General features: G+C 33.6%; 1 protein-coding gene across 25 annotated transcripts in view; it reads left to right on the top strand.

Annotated features, from left to right (window-relative positions):
* Positions 1-17,017, top strand: part of satb1b (SATB homeobox 1b) — a 208,221-nt gene that overhangs the window by 96,940 nt on the left and 94,264 nt on the right. For 21 of the 25 annotated variants that reach the window (XM_087286176.1, XM_087286165.1, XM_087286170.1 and 18 more), the window contains 2 exons: positions 1,929-2,167; positions 12,161-12,337. In XM_087286176.1, the coding sequence (XP_087142302.1) occupies positions 1,957-2,167; positions 12,161-12,337 (388 nt within the window). In that variant the 5' untranslated portion in view covers positions 1,929-1,956. 25 annotated transcript variants of the gene reach the window in all.

Below are 17,017 nucleotides of genomic sequence, written 5' to 3'. Positions count from 1 at the left end.
GTGTCAGTAATAAATGCAGAACCGCCTCACTCTAATCAAGCTGATTAAAAATTCCTGCGCGCTTGCAGGCGGAAATCCACCATCATCATCATCCTCATCCTCCGGCACTTTTACTTTTTTCGCATTGACCATCCTCCTCCAGGACAGCGGGAGCATCCCCCCCAAAATCCGTCTTCAATCGCGTCGTTTAGCTGGTTTAGAGATGAGGAGAAGCGGCAGGCAGCGCGGAGAGGGAGGGATGAGCCGATGCAACTCATAATTTAATGGGGACAGAGAGAGAGAGAGAGAGAGAGAGGGAGAGAGAGAGAGACGCACACACATACACACACAGAAAGAGAGAGGGAGACAGAAGGGAAACAGAAAGAAAAGGACCGAGCGCGAATGTTACAAATGTAACAACAAACGGAAGATAGAATGTAACGCGGGCGCGCGTCTGGAATGCGCGGATGCTTTGATGCTTCGTTCGACGTTCGAAAGTGTATCGCGCACTTTTAAAGCGGCTTTGGATCCGCGTACGGGCTCGAGATGAGACGGCAGGTCGCCGGGGCTTCGTGCTGTTGTTCTTCGGCTAGATGAGAGGCGATCCACGAGCGCTTTCTGTTCCCGTAGGCTCGTATTGTTGACGCTCGAATGGGATGCGTTGGGAACGCTGCCGTTGCGCTGGACGTGATCGTAAACTCCATTGAACTCTACAGACTCGCCGGAGCTCGTCGCATTTCGGTGTGATTGCGTGCAATCGCTGTTATTTTAATAGATCACATCTCGTTTTAAAGTACTTTACTGTTCGTGTTTGTGTATTAAGCGATGCAATTAATGATTTTAGCGTTGGTGTTGGCGATCTGGAAGTTTTGCGTGCTTTAGAATAGAAATAGCTGTCATAAAACTGAAATCCGAGGGAAGTTTGTGCTGCTCCTGGCAAAACTTGAAGTCGCTGTTCATCCTCAGCTCCTTATATGCTTGTCTTAAAGTGGTAAGTTAAATTTTGGTTGTTTTAAAATATTTCTTTCATAGATTTTTCAGTCTAAAAGGAGAAATTCAATTATTTAATTTTATTAAATGCATCTAAAACAATACACAGATTTTATTGTACACGACTAAATCAACATGCATTAACTTATATGTCAACAAAAGTCATTTTCAGGGTCAGAACTATAAGCTTTTTTTTTTTTTACTGACACATTACTTTTGTTAGTGGTTGTGATTTTTAAAAGTGACTCCACAAAAGTGTATTGGTTAGTTTATATGTTTATTTTGTGTACGTTATCTATTCCAGTTATATTGGTTTTTGCACAATGTCACCCAAGTTCATCGGTTGTTCAGTGCTGTGGAATTCATTGTTGCATGTCTGATGTCTTGTTTGGCCTGTTTGATGAAATCTAACCCCGTCTGTCATGGTGTCTGGTGCAATGTTCCTTTATCGCTGCTGTGAATGCGATAAAGCAAGGTGCACGTCTCTCTCTCTGTGTCTCTTTTTTTTTTCGGATAATCCCAGGTCATTCCTTTGTTTTGACTTTTTAGAAAAAACTTTTTTAGTGTGTGCGTCACTATATTTTACAATGTAAAATCTAAATATTTTTTAAACACATAAACACAAGATCTGCTAAATATTTCACCGGCCGTCCCTCTTGTATAAATTCATTGTACGCTGCGCTGATGATCACTCAAGTGGACTCCTCTGCACGTTAATGCGACTGTACAAAAACTAGCTTGTTTGCTCTCTCCACATGGGATTCTGCAGTGGGTTAGACATGCATAATACATGCTCCTAAGAATGGGAATGTGATCGTTGCATGAAACATTGTAAATGCCATGTAACATTAGGCTTGATTTGACATTTCAGGAAGAGAGTCTTTGCTTCGGTGCTCTTTATTACTGTAAGTTATTTTTCTGACTCCTGATCTTCTAATGCCACAGCTCTGCTGTTTCAGGTGACAGTGAGCAGTGGTGCTGAGAACCATGGAGCATCTCAGCGAAACATGCCTGGGGAAGGAGAACTGCGAGATGGTCAACAGTTTGAACGACAGCAAGGGCCCTCCGGCTAAACTGGCCCGTCTGGAGCAGAACGGGAGCCCACCGGGTCGCTCTCGTCTGGGCAGCACTGGAGCCAAGCTCTCCGGCGTGCCCTTTAAACCCCCTGGACATCATCTGAAGGCCTGCCACAAGAGGGGTGAGTCTGCTTTTATTACCAGCCTGTCCTAGGATAGGATTCCAGTGAAAAGAGATTTGTCGGCCCACTTGAGAGGAACGTTAACATTTACATGCGTGCATTTAGAGGACACTGTTATTCAAAGCAACTCGCACAAGTTATGCTGAGAGAGAATATGCTGTAAACTACTGCTAGATACACAGTTATAAAAAAGAATTAAAATCAATCTAAAAAAAAACTGTACAAAATAACTAATCATGATTATATTTCAAAATAACTAAAAATAAAAAATAATAATATAGTTATTTTGAAATATACACTGTATAATGCTGGGTTCCACACAGTTCCTTTATGTTGTCCCATAAAAAATATGTTAACTTAATTGTTTTCACAAATTTAAGTAGATTGAGCATAAAACAATCGAGTTGTCCTCCAAAATAACTTAAGAATCGTGTTGTTTCAACTCGGTAGTTTAAACACAGCAAAAAGAAATTTTTTTGGAGTGTGCTAGTATTCAGATTAAACAATGACTTAAAAAAAATAAATTTATATATATATATATATATATATATATATATATATATATATATATATATATATATATATATATATATATATATGTATATATTTAATTTATATAAAATATTAAATATTTATACATTTAATATATATTAAATGATTTAGCATATATATATATATATATATATATATATATATATATATATATATATATATATATATATATATATATATATGCTAAAATCATTTAAGAAAAAAAATATATATACGTATTCTATTATTTATTTATTTATTTATTTTTGAATGGTTTTAGCAAAGAAAGTAAACAATAACATTAACTAGAACAGAAAGAGTACAAAGGCCATTTCACAATACACAGTGTTGGACACAATATAATGCAATATCATCAAGAAGGCATTTAAAAAAGTTTAAATATAATAAATAAATAATTTACAGAGAAGTGTTTAGGATCCACAACTCGGCGTATGCCAAACCAGTTCGCCCTATAAAGAGTTACAAGTCAGCATCACTTATATAAAGACTAATTAGATTTCATTTGTTCATTTATTCATTTTCCTTCGGCTTAGTCTCTTGATCCATCAGGAATCGCCACAGCAGAACGAACCACCAATTTATCCAGCAAATGTTTTACACAGCGGATGCCCTTCCAGCTGCAGCTCTGTAAACTCCACACAGAAATGCCAACTTGACTCAACCAGGACTCGAACCTGGGATTGTTTGCTGTGAGGCGGCAGGGCTAACCACTGAGATGCAGTGTTGCCCTTTAATTGGATTTCAGATTTTAAAAAATATGTTTTGTTTGTTTGCCAACCCATATCTCAATTCTTCCATGGGCAGCACATAACTAAAACTCCTAATCCAGGTTTCAAAAACAGACACGAAATCTGAATTCCAATTTTGTAAAATTATTATTATTTTTTTGCTAATATCATATTCGAATATACTGCCTGTGATAAATATATATTTGTCACCTATTTCTGAGGTGTCTTGAAAGATGCCCAATTTCAGCTTTTATACACTTCAGATTTAAATTTAAAAATGTTTTGCCAAAATTGAAAAAATTTTATGGCTTGCCCAGAATGAGTGTACCTTTGGAAATTTTACATTTATTGCACAAACTTCTTAAGAGGCCTGAATAATACTGACTTTAAAAATACTTTGGAAAATGCTTTGCTCTGTTAAACAGCACTTAGCATTTAAAAAAAAAGATTTCAATGCCTTCAATTTAAACATACGAGTTATGGCTACAAATTATGAGAACAAAGCAAAGATGCAAAATAATTTGCATATTTTTTGGACAGTAATACAACCACCAATGTTTCTGCGGGTATGTTATGTGCTTACTGTTAGAACATTTGCATTTGTTTTTAGCAAACGGTCACTGCTGTGAGTTTAGAATGTCAAAGAAAACCTTTTACACAACCTAATCCTCGTTATTATTGTTATTATAGGTATCTAGTTTGATTTTAGGTATCTAGTTTGATTTTTTAAAGAATTATTATTGTTTATTCCACCAATGGGTCAAGGCAAAACTGTCTGCATCAAATTAAATAAATAAAACAAGTGGTTTTATATAAATGGATATCCATATTAAGTGCAAGTAAATTTTCTACTTTAAATACATTTAGTAAAAATAAAAGAAGTATATAGAGTCAAACCCAAAGTTATTTACACCCCTGACAAATTTTAACTAAGTTACCCTTAAAAGATAATACGACAATGTACAAGAGGCTCGGCCTGTGCAAATAAAATCAAAATCTGGATTTATTAAACATTTTAACTTGATTACGATTAATGAACGTTAATTTATTTGTTCATTCATTCATTCATTCATTCATTCATTCATTCATTTATTTTTTGCCCTCAGTTTATTTTCATATTAAAAGTAGAAAATAAGCAGTATCTCTTCTAAATAAAATAACTCTTGTATATGCTGTATATTATATATTTAACAGTGCACTTCTTGCATCTTCTGTAAACAAATATTTTAATGTAAATAATCATTTTAATGTAATGGAAAATTTGCCGCCTCAAGGCATCTCTGGTGCAAAGTAAGGCTCAAGAATGGGTCCATCATCCTACGATGAGATCAGATGTGGCTGCAAACTGGCAGCAGAAGTATAAATCAGCCTCAGACTTTAAAGGCTGATTTTGTACTTTCGCATCGAGTGATCGCATCGCCTCGGCGCTTGCCTTGCATGTTGTTTGTGTTGCTCTGCAATAACACTTCCGAAACGCTAGCTGGCAGCGGGTCTTTATGTTCCTCTGTGTCGAGTTTCTTTGCGGGTGTTTTGTTTTTTCCGAATGCTACCTTAATGTACAAGAAGCTAAAGCTGGCTCATTTAGAGACAGGAACTGGTGGACGGGCAACAACTTTTATCAGTAAACACAAAACAACAGTTTTATCTTGAGTTACCCCACAGGACTCAAATGCTTTAAAACACTCCAATAGCTCGCTGCTGTCAGCACTACCAAATGGACCAATCACAGAGCTTGCGCTATGCGTGGTCGAAACGTATAGTTACATTTTTAAGAGGTGTGCGTGTATGCGAAAGCGCGAAGGCTGCGCTGAACTATACGCGTGCGCTCGATGCAGAAGTATAAATCAGCCATAACAAAGTAGAGTCACATGACCGCTCATGGTAAGGAAAATAATCAAACAAATCAACCAGGGTAAATTAGATTGATTATAGGTTGTGAATGTCGATTTCGATTATTTTTTTCGATTAATCACCCAGCCCTACAAGAGGCATCGTGGAAAAACAAACATATTTTTCAGCTTTTATTTACATTTGCACAAAGAGGTAGAGGAATGAATAACATCAGGCATGCCCAAATGCAAAAACTAAACAATCTCATTCATTCAGATTTGTACTAATAAAAACATAAAAGGATGTAAGCAAGGTATTTTGAATGCTAGGTGGCAAATAATAAATAATTTATAATAGTTTAATTAGTATTTCCGAGTATCAACTGTGATTGTTAAACCATCATTCTTGTCATTAATAAGCCTGTTAATACTTTTTCTTTAGATAAACTCTTCAGTAGATGATCACTACAAGGTGGTCTTCTGTAAACCAGACTGTTTAATAGTCATTATGTTTTACCCAGAAGCACTAGTGCACATTTGAACCAAGTATAACAATAGGATCCTATAATATTGACCCCTAAACCATCATTTTTTTCCCCTAAATATGCCTGTCAAGACTTTTAAGTAGATAAACTATTACTACAAGGTGGTCTTCTGTAAATCAAATGATGTGTAGTGGTGATTATGTCTTACTCAGAAGCACTAGTGCACATTTGAACTAAATATAACAATAAGATCCTATTATATTGATCCCTAAACCATCATTCTTGTCCTCAATAATCATGTCAAGACTTTTTCAGTAGATAAACTATCACTACAAGGTGGTCTTCTGTAAATGTGATGATGTGTAATAGTCATTATGTTTTACTCAGAAGCACTAGTGCACATTTGAACCAAATCTAACAATATGATCCTATAATATTTTTTCAGATCCTCTAATATTGATCCCTAAACCATCATTCTTGTCCTAAATAATCCTGTCAAGACTTTTTCGATAGATAAACTATCACTACAAGGGGGTCTTCTGTAAATGTGACGATGTGTAATAGTGATTATGTTATACTCAGAAGCACTAATGCGCATTTGAACCAAATTTAACAATAAGGTCCTGTAACATTAATCCCTAAACCTTTATTCTTGTCCTAAATAATCCTGTCAATACTTTTGGATAAACTATTACTAAAAGGTGGTCTTCTGTAAGTCAGACGATGTGTAATAGTCATTAAATTGAACTCAGAAGCACTAGTGCACATCAGAACCAAATCTAACAATACACTCCTATAATATTAACCCCCAAACCATCATTATTGATCCAAATTTGCCTGTGAAGACTTTTTAGGTAGATAAACTATCACTACAAGGTGGTCTTCTGTAAATGTGACGATGTGTAATAGTCATTATGTTATACTCAGCACTAGTGCACATTTAAACCAAATCTAACAATACAATCCTATAATATTGATCCCTAAACCATAATTTTTCTCCTAAATATGCCTGTCAAGACTTTTTTGGTAGATAGACTATCACTACACGGTGGTCTTGTGTAAGTTAGGCGATGTGTAATAATCATTAGATTACTCAGAAGCACTAGTGCACATCAGAACCAAATCTAACTATATCATCCTATAATATTGACCCCTAAACCATCATTTCGGATCTAAATTTGCCTGTCAAGACTTTTTTTGGTAAATAAACTATTACTACAAGGTAAATCTGCCGATGTTTAATAGTGATAGTGTTTTACTCAGAAGCACTAGTGCGCATTTGTACCAAATCAACAGTAAGATCCTATAATATTGACCCCAAAACCATCATTATTGATCCAAATTTGCCTGTGAAGACTTTTTAGGTAGATAAACTATCACTACAAGGTGGTCTTCTGTAAATGTGACGATGTGTAAAATAGTGATTATGTTATACTCAGAAGCACTAGTGCACATTTGAACCAAATCAACAGTAAGATCCTAAAATATTGACCCCTAAACTATCATTCTTGTCCTACATAATCCTGTCAAGACTTTCAGTAGATAAACTATCACTACAAGGTGGTCTTCTGTAAATCAAGCGATGTGTAATAGTCATCATGTTTTACTCAGAAGCACTAGTGCACATTTGAACCAAATCTAAAAATACGATCCTATAATATTGACCCCTAAACCATCATTATTGATCCAAATTTGCCTGTGAAGACTTTAGATAAACTGTCACTACAAGGTGGTCTTCTGTAAATGTGACGATGTGTAATAGTGATTGTTATTCTCAGAAGCACTAGTGCACATTTGTACCAAATCAACAGTAAGATCCTAAAATATTGACCCCTAAACTATCATTCTTGTCCTACATAATCCTGTCAAGACTTTCAGTAGATAAACTATCACTACAAGGTGGTCTTTTGTAAATCAAATGATGTGTAATAGTCATTATGTTTCACTCAGGAGCACTAGTGCGCATTTGAACTAAATCTAACAATACGATCATATAATATTGACCCCTAAACCATCATTCTTGTCCTAAATATGCCTGTTAATACTTATTTGGTAGATAAACTATTATTACAAGGCGGTCTTCGGTAAGTCAGACGATGTGTAATAGTCATTATGTTTTACTCAGAAGCACTAGTGCGCATTTGAACCAAATCTAACAATATGATCCTATAATATTTCTGCAGTGTGCATGCGATATAAAGAAGCAAAGTTTGGGTTTCCAGCAGCTGGCATCAGTTGTTAATGCTCCTGCACGCCTTCGTTCTATAGCTCTCCGGGCAACCGTTATTATTATTTATGGGGAAAAGTGAACTTTTTGCTGAGTGCTTTTGCTGAACTTTGGAAGCTACCGTATTCATTGTTTCAGCTGAATAATATTTACCATGGGCTTTTCTCTTGCTCGCTGGGAACAAAGCGCGTATTGATCCTGAAATGAACCGACACAGCAGTCTTTATTGTTAGATCTTTATCTATTAAAAATGGAAAAGCTTCGATTCAGCACATTCCCCAGCATCTGCTTATGATTACCCTATTTATTGATTGTTTTCCTCCCCAAAAAAAATGATCGCTTTCTTAGCCTAGTGACCACGGGGTTGGAGAAATATGATTTATTACGATTGCCCATGCTGATATTACCCCCTAGTCTCTATTAAATCCTGTAAAAATAAAGATCCCGAGTCCAGGAGATCAGAAAGTTCCTGAAATTTCATCACCGGAGTGTTGCAGCTGGCTGGTATTATGTGATATTTGCACAGTAAACCCGAACACATGACAGCTTTGGATGGAGATTCTTCATTTTTTTTTTCTTTTCTCTGATAGCGCTGTGCTGTTTACACAGCCTCGTAAAACCTCAAGGCTATACGGTGCGTTGGGAGCCGAACGGTGCATCATGGGAAGGGTTTCCGGGATCCGCCTGAAGAAGTATTTTAATGCGATTTTAGCACCTTAACAATAAATAAAGCACTAAACCCGCGTTGAGCTCTAACCTTTTAGTACGCTAACACGTTTAAATAGCAGAGCTGTTTCGTCGTCTGACGCCGTCTCTGATCTTATTATGCATGTTACAATGCTGCTTTATTGTTACACCATTACTGCGGATTAGAATCAATTGATCATTAGAGCGCTGTAATAAATGATTTTTCGAGAGTTGGAAATGAAGATAGTTGGATGGTGCTTTATAGGAGAAATGTTACTTCAGTTAACAATGTTACTTGGTTGTTTTTTTTTCGTAATTATTCTATATTCTACCAATTGTTTTAACTCTTATAATTCATTCGGGTCCATTTTGTACACAAAAAATGCATAACAATTAAGGAACTAAACTTTGAAAATGCAGTAAGATGATCAAAATACTTACGATTTTATTTTATTTTATTTTATTTTATTTTATTTATTTATTTATTTATTTATTTATTTATTTATTTATTTATTTTACAATGCTGCTTTATTGTTACACCATTACTGCGGATTAGAATCAATTGATCATAAGAGCGCTGTAATAAATGATTTTTCGAGAGTTGGAAATGAAGATAGTTGGATGGTGCTTTATAGGAGAAATGTTACTTCAGTTAACAATGTTACTTGGTTGTTTTTTTTTCGTAATTATTCTATATTCTAGCAATTGTTTTAACTCTTATAATTCATTCGGGTCCATTTTGTACACAAAAAATGCATAACAATTAAGGAACTAAACTTTGAAAATGCAGTAAGATGATCAAAATACTTACGATTTTATTTTATTTTATTTTATTTATTTATTTATTTATTTATTTATTTATTTATTTATTTATTTATTTATTTATTTATTTATTTATTTTACAGTGCTGCTTTATTGTTACACCATTACTGCAGATTGGAATCCATTGATCATTAGAGCGCTGTAATAAATGATTTTTCGAGAGTTGAAAATGAAGATTGTTTTCACTGTGGTTTATGGGAGAAATTTTATTTCAGTTTATGGTATTACTTGGTTGTTGTTTTTTGTAATAATGACATAAATACTTGCACTTTTTTAAAGTCTAATAATTCATTCATGTTCATTTTGAACATAAAAAAAGAAATGCAAAAAAAAATGATTGAAGTGCATAGTTATTATTAAAGAAATAAAAGTTTGCAAATGCTTTAAGATGCTCAAAATTCTCATATTTAATGAATTAATTTAATTACAGTAGATTTTCTTTTCTTTTTTTTAATATTTCCCAAAAGATGTTTAACAGAGCAAGGACATTTTCACAGTATTTCTGATCATATTTTTTACTCTGGAAAAAAGTCTTTGTTTTTTTTTGACTAGATTAAAAGCAGTTTTTAATTGTTAAAAAACAGGTCAATATTATTAGCCCCTTTAAGCTATATATATTTTTGATAGTCTACAGAACAAACCTTTTGTTATACAATAACTTGCCTAATTACCCTAACCTGCCTAGTTAACCTAATTAACCTAGTTAAGCCTTTAAATGTCACTTTAAGCTTTATAGAAGGTTCCTGAAAAAAAATATCTAGTCAATAATTATTTACACGCGCACACACACACATACATATATTCTACTTCAGTTTGCGGTCTTACTTGGTGGTTGTTGTTTTTGTAATTATTGAAACATTCTAGCAATTTTTTAACCCTCATAATTCATTCAGGTCTAAAAATGGCAAAAATGCATAGTTATTAATAAAAATAAAAGTTTGGAAATGCTGCAAGATGCCCCAAAAGTATTGACAATTTATTTTATTTTATCTTATCTTATCTTATCTTATCTTATCTTATCTTATCTTATCTTATCTTATCTTATCTTATCTTATTGTATATTCTTTTATTTTAATTTATTTATTTTTTTATTGTATTTTATTTTATTTTATTTTATTTTATTAGAAATTCCACTTCAGCTTCCAGTGTTACTTGTTTTTTCACAATTAATTTTATTTTATTTTATTTTATTTTATTTTATTTTATTTTATTTATAGACTAATTATATTACATTTATAGACTAATATCATTTGTGTTTTATCAATTATGTGTTATCATTATTGTTTGTTTGTGTGTTTGTTTGTTTGTTTTAAATATTTATTTTATTTTTTATTCTGGGTTTATTTGTCAGGTACAGTGCACATTAATAATTATTAATTAGCCAAACAGTTATTTTGGAGCTTCCTTCCCTGGGCCAATGATAAAATAGGTGACCTAAAAGTATTAAACCATTAATCAATACATAATAGATCCAAGTTTTCAAAATACATATTTACTAACATAAAATGCTCTAACAAAAAATGAACAATCCGCCAAGAAATTATATTCTACCTAAAACCAACAGAACACTTTCAACACACTCATCATTGCAGAAAATTAGTGTCATTCAAACAACAACTAAAAACCAAATCTTTCTGCGATCACCTGAACCCCAGTGAACAAATACAGGGCCCCCTCTTCACCCCCCACCTCCAACGCATCATTTTAAAACCTCAAAGCATAATGCAGTTCTCAGTGTGCCTCACACAGGTCAGTGGTCTTGACAAACCACCTGTAGAAATCACCCTCCTTCATCTCTCCGACACTTTAACCAACACTTGCAGCAGTTACATGCACATTTTGCACCAGACACTTTCTTACACACTCAACGTCTCATACAAAAACCAAAAACATTGTGCATTTATGAAGTGAGCTTCACACAGGTGAGTGGGTTTGACAAACCACCCGTAGAAAGACTCTTCTCTTTAAAAGAAACTCCAGCATGTAATGCTCCTTATAACGTACCATGTATATTAGCACTTGTTGTGTGTATTGCCTCTTCGTGTTGGATTGCTGAATGCCTTCTCAATTGTAAGCATCTACTAAATGATTCTAAATTAATCTAAATGTCATTTAAATTAAACAAACATGCAACTATCAGAGAAAATGGCCAATAAATACCAATATGCAGGCTGAATTTAAGGAAACACTAGCATTAATCATTTAGCATCATTCTATAACTTAGGTTTCTAGTCCAAACATCTAAAAATAATCCAAATATCTTAAATCAAGAAGCTTTTTCTAGACAAGCATAACATGTTGTCTTGTTTTAAAAAATAATATGTCAAAATTATGTGAGTTTTTCATTAAAACAAGCTAAATAATTTGCCAAATGGTTAAGCAAATTAATCTAATATCAAAAGGAAAGACAAGATTATTTTGCTTATCCCATTGGCAGATTGTTTAGCTTGTTTACTGGAAAACTCACTTAATTTAAGTACTTTTTTCCTTAAACAAGTCAATATGTTTAGCTTGTCCCAAAATGCTGCTGGATTTAGGAATTTCTAGATATTTGGACTAGAAACAAGACCAAAAATCTAAGTAAGAAAAGCGTAAAACATAAGAAGGCAGTTGAGTTTGTAAATGAATGCTCAAGTGTTAAGCCTGCTGTGTTGTGTCTGCAGGTAACATGCTGCCGGTGTTCTGTGTGGTGGAGCACTACGAGAGCCCGTTGGAGTTCGACAGCAAAGAGGAACACGCCGAGTTCGTCCTGGTCAGAAAAGACATGCTCTTCAACCAGCTCATCGAGATGGCCTTGCTCTCTCTGGGTTACTCGCACAGTTCAGCCGCACAGGCTAAAGGTACAGAACATGTACACCTTGGCTGCTGGGCGATGCAATGCAAGAAATGCTTTTCTTAATTTTTACTTTGGTTGTTTGTTGTAGCACGTCGAAAGGAAAGAGGACGTTGTTTTATTTACCCCATTGGCAGATTATTTTGCTTGTTTCAAAGAAAAACTCGCTTAATTTTGACTTATTAATTCTTAAACAAGACAATATGGTTTGCTTGTCTTGAAAATGCTTCATTCATTTAAAGATATTTGGACTAGAAACAAGGGAAAAACTCTAAAAGCATCTTATTTTTATGTTTTGTCTAGCCTAATATTTAAAAAATCTGAAATCAAAATGCATATTCTAGAAAAGTAAAAAATATCGTCCTGTTTTTAGAAATAATAGGTTCAAATTTAGTGAGTTTTTCCTTAAAACAAGCAAAATAACCTGCCAATGGGATAAGAAAAATAATCCCGTTTCACCTTTAAGTGTTGTCGACAGATTATTTAGCTTGTTTTAAGGAAAAACTCACTTAATTTTATCATATTATTTCTGACAACAAGACAATATTTAAGAGTAATTCTTTAAGAGTAATTTAAGAGTTTAAGAACTTAATTAGGCAACGCAGTGGTGCAGTAGGTAGTGCTGTCGCTTCACAGCAAGAAGGTTACTGGTTTGAGCCTCGGCTGGGTCAGTTGGCATTTCTCTGTGGAGTTTGCATGTTCTCCCCACGTTCGTGTGGGTGTGCTCCGGTTTCTCCCACAAATCCAAAGACATGCGGTATTGTCCGTAGTGTATGAGTGTGAATGAGAGTGATGGGTTGCAGCTGGAAGGGCATCCTTTGTGTAAAACATATGCTGGATAAGTTGGCGGTTCATTCCGCAGTGGCGACCCCAGATTAATAAAGGGACTAAGCCGAAAAGAAAATGAATAAATGAATGAAGAATTTAATTACAATTATAAATTCTTATTAGAGAAAAGCGTTTTCGGCAGTGTGACAAACATCTTTAATCCTGATAACGCTACATTTCACGATGTAGTACAATTTCTGCCCTTTCATGTATTTCCAAATGTGCTGCTTAGTGGAGAGAAGATTCTTAACGCCTTTTGTAAACAGAATAGTTTTAATAACTCATTTCTAATAACTGATTTCTTTTCTCTTTGCAAGGATGACAGTAAATAATATTGTTCCACTTAAGTGTTAAAATTAAATTTTACGATTGGGTTTTCTTCTGTAGATGATTTCAAAATATATGTTAATAATATTGACCTTAAATTAATACGTTTTTATTTTATTTTATTTATTTTATTAAAGACTTTTTAAATGTCTTTTTGGCTTTATTATAGCTTTTGTCCCGAAATTAAATAAGACTTTCTCAATAGGAAAAAAATATATTTTTAATTTAAATATAATTTAATTGCTCTATTAAAATCACTTAAAAAAATAACATAAGAGTGGATAATTTTGACTAAACTATACATATTGACTACATGTAAAGGACTATTTATTTTTTATACCCACTTTAAATATTAAATACTCATAAAAGGTACTCATTCATTCTGTATGTGATCATAATTCAGGGCAAATGTTCGAAAATAAATATATAGAAATATAATAATAAAGTATAATAAAATAAAATAGAATAAAATATCACTTTTTAAATTAATGACTACAGGTCCAACGTAAAAAATGAACATTGCACTTTCACATCTTCACAGGATTGTAACATACATAACATCGCACTCATATAAATTATGAAAAATGATTACCGTAAACGATATTTTTTGTGACATCACGAAATAAACTATAGAACATAATGTTAAACGATACCCTTTTTATTTTGACCACACAATATGCAGATGAAGTCAAACTCATTCACCCTCCTGTTATTTATTTATTTTTTAATATTTCCCAAACAATGATGAACAGAGCAAGGAATTTTTCACAGTATTTTCTATAATGTTTTTTTCTTCTGGAGAAAGTCTTATTTGTTTTTATTTCAGCTAGAATAAAAGCAGTTTTTAATTTTTTAAACACCGTTTTAGGGTCAAAATTATTAGCCCTCTTAAGCAATATTTTATTTCAATTGTCTAAAGAAGAAACATCGTTATAAAATGACTAACCAAATTACCCTATCCTGCCTAATTAACCTAGTTAAGCCTTTAAATGTCACTTTAAGCTGAATACTAGTATCTTCAAAAACTTCTAGTAAAATATTATGTCATTATGACAAAGATAAATCAGTTATAAATGAGTCATTTTAAATATCATGTTTAAAAATGTTTAAAAAATAAGCTAGGAAAAAAATATAGAGGGGGCTAATAATTCAGACCGCAACTATATTCATCATTATATTTCCCAACCCACCTTCCAAAAGCACAACATATTCCACCTGTTCCTCCAGAATGCATGCATGCTTTTAGATCAAGTTTATGAGTCATCCAGGCAGATGCTCCGATATTTTTGGAGGCTAAACTGCAGTATTTTTGGCGTGATTTGTTGGCTGTCTTCTAGTCGTGCAGGCATGGGTCTGACCCGAAGCCGAGGTCAGGGGATTGTGGGTAGAGCGGGAGCACACAGGTGCACCTCCTGCTCTCTGTAATCACACTTTTCTCAATGGGAACGAGTGTGGAGGTGGACCTGCGGGTTTCTAATTGCTCGCTTTATGGAGTTGGGGGCTATTTTCAGAGCTCTAGCCTTCAGCCTGTAATTTATTGCAGGCTGTCCATCATTATTTCTGTTTTCTTTCGATCTTCTGGATCTTGTTTTTCTCTTTTTTCTCCTGTTACTCGTTTAGTCGCAGTCGAAAGAAAGCATATGGTCAAGCTTTTTTTTCTTTTTATTTTAGAGTTAAGAGCGGAAGCTTTACTTCAAACCCATATACTGTAAACATATAGTGGTATTACCATTAAAAACGTGGTGTTTGCCGTGATTTGTTGCTATTTTCAGACCAGCGCAACAGTAATTTTCACGATTTGTGCCATGTTGGTTAGGTAGCAAATCTATTTGCGCCATTTTGTGGATTCATGGGTGTGCTGATCTGAAAAGGAGGTGTGTTAAGGCGCATTGTTGATGCTATTTTGAACAATTGAAATAGATCGCGCCATTGACCAACTAAAAGCTGCTCTAAGGTCTGGCTTAGAGTGCGTTAGTTATGCACCTATGCAGGTCCAAATGCTTACACATTGCTTAATACACACAGGATGTAGAGCAATACACAAATATATCTACACATATGAAAACACTTAAAGGATTAAAATGTTACAAAAGATATTATTTTCTGCATAAATATAAAAACCACTACTTCCATGCTTTATTCATCTTGGGGGGCTTTTTTCAGTTTATTCATGGCAATTTGCATTTGTGTAATGTTATTATTATCTGTATTAAAAGTTTAGATTTGTCCACCTGTCGGATTTTGGAGACGTCTGCATCACCATACGAAGCATAAGAATAGGACATGTGTTTGGACATAACTCATTCATATATTAGTTTGCTGGAAACTAGAGCTGAATTTAGAAATAGTTTTGAAGTAAATCTCTGCGCTACAAACGAAATTGAAAGAGAAAGTAAAGAGACTGAATGGAGGAGGCTCGTTCTTTATCCTTGTGCTGCAGATGGTCTGTTTAACTGTTTTCTCATCAGTTTTTCCATTTATAAATCCGCCATGTAAATAGCAAATGCGCCATGGCATGACGAAACTGACTCTTATAAGTAATAGGAACCAAGACTCTGATTGGTTTAATGCACGTTATACTCAAAACACACACTTAATTCATTAAGAGAATAAGCACAACCCTGTTAGACCGTGCGGCAAGGCACTGATCATATTTTTCCATCCTTAAGATAGTAAAAGTGGATTTGGAAACGTCGGTAATGCTTTTGTGCCATGCGCTTTAGACTTTGCGCTTAGATCATTATAATATAGCCCTATAAGTAGAAAGTTGGCATACAGATATATTATATAAAAAAATGATTTTTTTTTTAAATGCATTTTTTTTTTAAATTAAAAATGTTTAAAAGACATTGGTTTTAAATAATAGTTTTTTAAGTTTGTGATAAAAAAAAAAACCCTTAATAAAAATCAGCTGAAAATTCTGCTCTATACGACTCACTAGAATAAATTACATACCTATATCATATGATAATAAAAATCACAATTTTATTGTATTTTTAATGAATTGATGCAGCCTGGGCTAATAATATTGACCATAAAATGGCTCTTAAAAATTATAACGGCTTTTATTCTAGCCTAAATAAAACAAATAAGATTTTGTCCAGAAGAAAAAATATTATCAGACATACTGTGAAAATTTCCTGAATCTGTTAAACATCATTTGGGAAATATTTTTAAAAAATAATAATAAAAGGGGGCTAATAATTCTGACTTTTCTGTATATATATATATATATTTGCAGTCATGTTGAATAAGTAGATATGCTAATGATGGAACTGTGTATAACCATCATTTCTCCGATTATGTATGAAAGCCATGTAAAAAAAATAAACACAAATAATAGTCAGTCAATATATCACTTTAAACTATTACAAATGTTAACAAAGGTCACTTTTTCAAGGTTAAAAGTTGTTGGATGAAAGTTCAAGATTCTATAATGCAATTCAAAAGCATACATAAATGGAAAAAAGTAAAACACAAATCACAAAATATGGAAAACTGCAAATGTATGGATTTTTTACAGTTTAGCATG

The sequence above is a fragment of the Danio rerio genome, chromosome 16 (genome assembly GCF_052040795.2).
Source record: "Danio rerio strain M-AB ecotype USA chromosome 16, GRCz13ab, whole genome shotgun sequence".
NCBI lineage: Eukaryota > Metazoa > Chordata > Actinopteri > Cypriniformes > Danionidae > Danio > Danio rerio.
Note: the sequence above shows the minus strand (reverse complement) of the source record. Positions and strands in the feature narration are given on the sequence as shown.